Below are 7,735 nucleotides of genomic sequence, written 5' to 3'. Positions count from 1 at the left end.
TGTTTTTTTTTTTTACATACAAGCTGATATTGGCCATTGATTGCAGACTTTTGAAAATATATTACTAAAACTACCTCGGAAATGATAGAAAAGGATATTCCACTGGATCGTCATGCATGGATCATAGGAGGTCTGAACCCATTGAAAACAAATACCCTGTTAAGCACTTGATTTTACTCGCCAGCACAGCAGGAACTTTCTGTTCGGACTTTCTGTTTTCTCGATGACCTCAGCTTCAGACAGACAGAACAACGCTGCTATGTCGAGGCAATATTATCCACAGACTGTGAAACATCAGCAGTCTGTCAAGACCACGACCAGTGAGGCACAAAGAGAGGATAAAACTCACCTCACCTCAACGGGCCAGGCAGGGAGGGGGAACTTTAACAGGGAGCAGTCTGGCACAGGGCCCAGGAATGGTGCCCCAAAGATGAGTGCTACACCTTCAAGGGCTTCACAGCAGGCTGCTAGACCAGATCGTGTACCACAGCAAGTGGACCCACGTTCAGGTGCTACACAGCGGCCTCGTGAGGCCACTGAATTCACAAGGGGCCCAGTCCAGAGCAAGGCGTTTTGGACACGACGACCACAGCATCACACACCTGCCTGGAACCGTGCTCCTCATTTTAAAAGCGGCCCCGTCCAACACAAAAAGGTTTGGACAGCACCAGGCCTGATGGACAGGAATCGCAACCTAGAGGAGCAAATAAAAAAAATTACAAAAACATAATAAAAATAATGACAGAATATTGAAAAAAAAATGTCTGTAAATCTGAATTCATTTAGATATTTCTCAGTTTCTCAGTAGTGAATTCTTTATCTTTAAAACAGAACTTCTTCTGGTTGGTACCAAAGCATCACTATCCAAAACTGACAGTTTCCACCTCGATTTTGACAGCTCCACAGTGTCCCCCTCCCCTCAGGTTAAGAGTCTGGGTGTCATCCTCGATAGCTCACTGTCTTTCCACTCCCACATCAATAACATTACCCGGTCGTCCTATTTTCATTTACGCAACATCAACCGTCTCCGTCCCTCTCTCACCCCTCACACCACTGCTATCCTGGTCCACAGCCTCATCACTTCCCGTCTTGATTATTGTAATTCACTCCTTTTCGGTGTCCCTCACAAGTCCCTCCATAAACTTCAACTGGTTCAAAACTCTGCAGCCCGCATCATCACCAAGACCCCCTCCTCTCACCATATTACCCCCGTCCTTCAGCAGCTCCATTGGCTCCCGGTTAAATACAGAATCTCTTACAAAATCTTGCTATATACATTTAAGGCTATCCACAACCTCGTCCCCCCCCGTATCTCTCAGACCTCCTCTCCATAGCCACCCCCTCTCGTTCCCTCAGATCATCCTCCTCTCTCCACCTCTCTGTGCCCTCCGCCCGTCTCAGCACCATGGGGAGCAGAGCTTTCAGTCGCTCTGCTCCCCAACTCTGGAATTCACTGCCGCCCGACATCAGAAACATTGATTCTCTCCCCACTTTCAAATCCAAACTGAAAACTCATCTGTTCCGGACTGCCTTCTCTTTATTGCTACACTTCTCCTTGTTGCTTGATTTTACTTGTTGGGTTTTTTTTTTTATCGTGCTTGTATTTATCCTGTGTATTTGTGTTTTTTATTGTGCTTGTATTTATCCTGTGTTATTTGTGTTTTACCCGCTCTGCAAAGTGTCCTTGAGTGTTCTGAAAGGCGCTTCCAAATAAAATGTATTATTATTATTATTATTTCCAACATTAAACACAGCACGACAGTGACGGTGTTGGATAAAAGGTAAAAAAGGGGTATTAACAGTTGTTTTTAAAATGGTTTCACAACATTGTTAACTAGCGGTATTTCACTTCTTTCAGGCAGCTCTATTAATTTTTACACACACACATTATTGCATAACGGACCTTCAAAAATCATTTTTTTTATGATACAGATATGAACACTGCATAAATGAATGAGCCCACTCTTCCTATGAAGATGTCTTACGTTGCACCAGGACGTCACTGTGTGGAATCTCTTCTCTTTAGGTGAGCTGATTTCGTGCAGCTGCATTCGGGTCACTCCAATCGATTCTTTTCAAACAAAATAAGTCACAAATGACTTCCAGAGACTTTCAATTAAACTGCGTCAGCTCCTGAACCACACAGATATCTGCTAATCGAATGCAATTCAGCACACTAGTTCTGCAAAACATCCTACATGATGTGCGTTCACTTACAGCCCAGAAAGAGTTGTAAAAACAGAACAGTTCATATAAGATGTTTGAAGTTGAGTTTTTTAGGAACTTTCTATCAACTGAAGATCAAGAGAATCTTTTAAAGGAATTAAATTAAATCATTTTTGCACATTTTCCTCGTAAAGGTATAGTAAAATAAATTGACTCCACCTGCTCTGTTTTTGTCCTGTGTAGTAACAGCTTAGTACCACACGGTGGGAACAGTGTCCCGTTCTGTGCTGTTAATTACTTCATCAGCTTTTACCGTACAATGTTTTGCCAGTTTTATACATCTGTATCAGCTCAAGATACACAAGGCAGAATACTCTAATACTTCCACAGTTTGTACCACAATAATCTTTGTGAATTGGGGCCAGCATAAACTGCATTACAGCTTGTCCAATATTACATATTCTTTACTGTGTTGTTTATTTTTTGTAATGTGCAATAGTACAAACACTGTACTTTTCAATTATATATATATATATATATATATATATATATATATATATATATATACACAGTTGATTTTTCTATTTCTCTCTTCTACTCTTCGCTGTCTGTAACATCTCGGGGAGAGAGATGACAGCATGTTCACAAATACAATAACTTTTCATGTTTTTTAAGTATTTCAACATTTCAATTGTCTGCACAGTATCTGTGTGATTTATTAGGTGCACCTGATGTTGCAATGCACAACTGTTTACATTGTATACCTGTACAATATATTACAATCCAATGTAACATTTCTACTGCGCTTTGTTGTTGTTGTTGACACAACACTGAGGTCATGGTCGATGATAGTTGTACTGGACTGCATTAAATATAAAGGTGTCTCCAATATCCTGTCCCCCCATCTATATACTTATGTTTCATTATATAGGCTATGTAATGTTGTATTTGATATACAGTTGATAATCCTGTTATAGCCAGTAACTATGAAAATAATAAAGTCTTCATCAATCTAAATCTAATCAAATAATGCAGAAATACTCCCTGAAACATTAAGCTTCTACACAGCTGCACTGTGTATAACAGAAACACCAGCTTGTATGCATCCTCCAAAATGACCACACAGTTAAACAAAACCGTCTCAACAAAAACTGAACATTTCCTTCATAAAGGGAGGATTTATTTTTTGCAGACTGCGTGAACGAGATGGCAACTGAGTGCATTATTCACAGGGTGAATTTGTTTTATTTCAAATTTTTATCTGTAACCAAGCCAACCATATAGGTTAGTATTATTTAGAAATGTAACGTATGTCATTTGTTCACTATCAATCCAACGTGCACACTTCCTGCCGGTAGGCGGCAGTTACACGCCAGGACGCCGGGTGTTAGCCACTTTCCACAAAAACCTAAAGAAGTCGACGAGCAACGGAAAGAAACAGGAAGAAGACGAAGAAGACGGAATCGGCACCACAATGGCTTCGGTTAGGAGACTAAGCAAGGTAAAAAAAGAAATCCCAAATTATTGGTTTTATCCCACTTTGCGAGGGTTAAAATAACTTGTTTCGGCTTTATGCGCGTATCTACAGACACGTCGGCCGAGAGAAAATGTCGTGAACGCGAGTGTTTGGCGTTCATCTGTCCGACAAAATGAAAGGATAATGACGTCCGACAGACTGAGAGGTAACTAGTTAGTTAGTTTGAGACGCCAGCGGGGCGTGACTCAGCACCTACAGAAAACTGCCAGATACAGCACGAAGTCGTCCAACATGTTAACGTTCTGACGGGGGTCTCATGAACCCCTTCGCGGTGAGAAGCGGAGCGGCGTGTATTACGCGCTGTCACCGTCTGAAGGCAGCCGCAAAAACATGGAGACTTTGGGGTTGGGACGTGACGTCAGACCTAAGCTGGGCCATCCGTCGTACAGTAAATAATCATTCTGTGAAATGAGACCGGACAGTGGTCGAGATAATGTCATGATAAATGTTTACATGTGTTTTTAAAAACTTCTTGGACTCGACTGTGGCGGACGGTGAATTACTTTCTGTTCGGGCTGCTCGGTGCTACAGGCGCACACTTGCACTTTCGATGTGAGTCTCCACCATTTTTGGTTTTGATTTGTTGAGTGTGCGGAATTCCCCCGCGTGAACATGTCAGTAAAGAGTCACGACAGCACTTCCTGAATCCCCCTGAGAGTCTGGTTTTACAGCTCAGGTGAGCGGCCGTGAAGTGTCTGCTGACAGGAAGTGGAACAGTTTGTTCTGATTTCCTCCCTGCTCACACTGAACACTAGAAACCGGCATTAACTCCCTTTCTCTTCAGTCATTTCTAACATCACAATAAATGACCAGAGCTGCGACTAACTTTTTTAACAATTAATCAGTCCATTATTTTCTCAGTTCGACTGTTTGGTCAGTATAAAAAATGAAAAAAACATGTGACCAATACAGTCCAAACAGTCCAAAACCCCAAAATATTCAAATTACTATAATGTGAGACCAAAGAAAAGTAGCAAATTTTCACCTTTAAGAACCTGTAAACATTAACGACATAAACCATTATTTGATCATCAAAATAGCTGTCGGATCTTAAGATTGGGCGATAATTTCTGTTTGCATATCACATCAGTGTTTATGCTTTTTCAATGGCTCAGTATCCAGTATCCTGGATGAAATGTGCAGGCGTCCCTCAAGAGCTAAAAAGCTCAAAGACCATGAATACACGGGCAGTGATTACAATCAAACAACTTACCCTTAATAGCCATCTAAATGACCACTATCCGTAAATGAAAGAGAAGTTTTATGCAGGGTCAGACATATTTTTCCAAAAAATGAACAATATTTCACATATTTGCCACGTGTATGTAAATTTATGAGCTCAGTTGTAGATTGTCTGACTACCTGCTATTGGGCACACTCACTTGCAGCAGGTCCCTTGCCAGAAACTTGCCATCACCGATAAGATAGCAAGATTTATAAGCAAGGATATTCAGCCTATATTGTTTTGGGAGGACCAGGATCCCATAATGGAACTGAAGCCAAACAGTGGTACATATTAAATTTATTATTGTTGTTGTTGTTGTTGTGTGTTGACACAGCCGTTAATAAAAAGTAGGGATGTCATCATCATATGGTCTGTTGATCTGATTGGAGGAAGTCAGCCCGTGATAGACAGATGTTTCATCCAATCACCTGCTAAGTATTTTTTGAAAGTGCCTGTCCTTTTCCAAACTGTTTTCTCAGGATAATGTCCCGGATGGTACAAACCATCTGACAGTGATCATATTGTTGGCGATGACACTGCAGTATTCATGTAAAGCTATGTAAGAAGAATACACTTTCTAACCAATGAAATGAGCTGAGGAGAGTGGATCAGACTCACTGTGGAGAGAGTGATGTAACTGTTTACTGTCCGACTGGACTCAGTCCATCAGTGCCATATTACACAGTTCCTGGAAGTCGCTTGCACTTCAGAGATTTTATTCCTCTGCTGGATCACTATCATCACACCACTTAATCGGTACACCTCTGCCATAAATTCTACTTTTACAAAGTTTTTAAGGTTTAGTTTATGTTGATGATGTTGTGCTAATTGCATTTTGTTCATTCCTGAGGTCATATTTAAAGGCAGGGTTTCCTTTTTCCCTTTGTATTATTGGCCGCCGCCTTTGTTGAAAATTCTGACAGACCCACGGGCGTTTTTGGCTTGTTCGTACAACATTCTAGGCTGTGAAAATACTGGCAGAAAAATGACTTTGGATTTTTCCTTTAAAAAAAAACACATTGGATCAAACCAGTCAAATATGTGTTTTTGTGTTTTAGAACCCTATTAAATCCATTTTAAGTTCTTCCAGATTCCATTTTTATTTTCTATCTAATCTTTGATGGATGAATAAAATTGTAACAATTTCAGAAGGAAATATTGAAAATTAAATGAATATCGATGAATTTGATGTAACACAACATTGCTCTATTTTCTGTCAAAGGGATCTTGACCAAAGAAATTTAAATATGTCAGACTTTGACAGATTTTCCCAGTTTAAAAACTTATTTCCAGATTATTAATTACCAGATACTGGAAACTGGTTCTGTTAATCATAAAAGTAAACTCTATGACACAGCAGTTGTATTAGGTGTACCTAATGAAGTGGCCACTGATTGTAGTAATAATAATCTTTGGTTTTGTCCACTTTTAAATATGATCTGTGTTGTTTCAGGAACTTGATGACATCCGCAAGTCTGGGATGAAGAATTTCTGCAACATTCAAGTGGATGAATCGAATATTTTGAGCTGGCAGGGGCTCATTGTTCCTGTAAGTGTTGAATTGCTGCCAACAGAACTTGAAAATGTTAATCAAAACATGTCAGGACTGCTATAAGCTTTTTTTGTTTTCTCCAAGGATTGTCCTCCATATGACAAAGGAGCCTTCCGGATTGAGCTCATCTTCCCTGCGGAGTATCCCTTCAAGCCACCCAAGATCACTTTCAAGACAAAAATCTACCATCCCAACGTCGACGAGAAGGGCCAGGTCTGCCTGCCGATCATCAGTGTGGAGAACTGGAAGCCAGCCACGAGAACTGACCAAGGTGAGGCGAGGGACAGTAGTGTGAGGCCGCCTGTTGGCTCATGGTGAATGTCCATGTTTCAGATCTATCTGTGCTTTGTTACCTTGTTAAGTTTCACTGACATTGTTGCTCCCTCTCTCCTCCAGTGATCGATAGCCTCATTAATCTGGTGAGCTCCCCTCAGCCGGAGCATCCCCTGAGGGCCGACCTGGCGGAGGAATACAGTAAAGACCGTGCAAAATTCATGAAGAATGCCGAGGAGTTCACAAAGAAACACAGTGAAAAGCGACCCGTTGACTGACGACACAACACTGGCGCTCGCGGCTGTCGGCCTCCTTTCTGTTTCCTGTCTAAAGAGGCCACCCTGACTCTCTGTTCTTATCCCCAAACGACACAGAGATGCCCTGTTCTCGCGTTCGTGCATTGTTTTAGCACTCTCCAACCACTCCTTAATAGAGGTTTGTGTTTCTGTTTTCACTTTTGCCAAAAAAAGGAAAAAAAAAAAAGCAGGACTTTTTGGTGAATAGGCAGGCTCTGGCCTCTAGGTGTCAGCTTTTGGTTGTTTTGACTTTCTACTGATTTCTTTTTAGAAAAAATAAGAAAATTATCAGAGGTTGGCATCCTGGAAAGTAAAATATAAAAAATAAAAAAAAAATGCTGCTCTGCTTACTTAAATGTCAAATGTTTTCTCAGATTAATCTAGCTTTTGCAAACCTGTTTACAGCTGTTTGAAGCTTTGTTTTCAAGAGTTAACAAAAATGCACAGCACATAATGCTGTTGATTCTGTCGTTCCCTTTACTTTCCTTTGGCTTTCAGATACACTGTACTTTGTGAACTCACCTGTTGCAGTACATTGAAATTAAAGTTTGTTACTGATGCAGAATTCCACATTTAAACACAGAAATGTATGAAAATGCAACAACATTCACGTGTCCTTTGAAATGTTTTTGTATTTTGAGGTGTTGGGGAAAAGTCTCATCTGATTAAAATCCGTCCACGACCGT

The 7,735-nt window shown here is 40.7% G+C and overlaps 1 protein-coding gene across 1 annotated transcript; it reads left to right on the top strand.

Annotated features, from left to right (window-relative positions):
• Nucleotides 1–3,579: 3,579 nt before the first annotated feature.
• On the top strand, nucleotides 3,580–7,732 carry LOC121623399 (ubiquitin-conjugating enzyme E2 L3-like). The gene is made up of 4 exons (XM_041960670.1): nucleotides 3,580–3,667; nucleotides 6,382–6,477; nucleotides 6,565–6,751; nucleotides 6,877–7,732. The coding sequence occupies exons 1-4, from the start codon at nucleotides 3,641–3,643 to the stop codon at nucleotides 7,029–7,031; spliced, it is 465 nt and encodes a 154-aa protein (XP_041816604.1). The 5' UTR covers nucleotides 3,580–3,640; the 3' UTR covers nucleotides 7,032–7,732.
• Nucleotides 7,733–7,735: the final 3 nt, after the last annotated feature.

The sequence above is a fragment of the Chelmon rostratus genome, chromosome 19 (genome assembly GCF_017976325.1).
Source record: "Chelmon rostratus isolate fCheRos1 chromosome 19, fCheRos1.pri, whole genome shotgun sequence".
Classification (NCBI taxonomy): Eukaryota; Metazoa; Chordata; class Actinopteri; order Chaetodontiformes; family Chaetodontidae; genus Chelmon; species Chelmon rostratus.
Note: the sequence above shows the minus strand (reverse complement) of the source record. Positions and strands in the feature narration are given on the sequence as shown.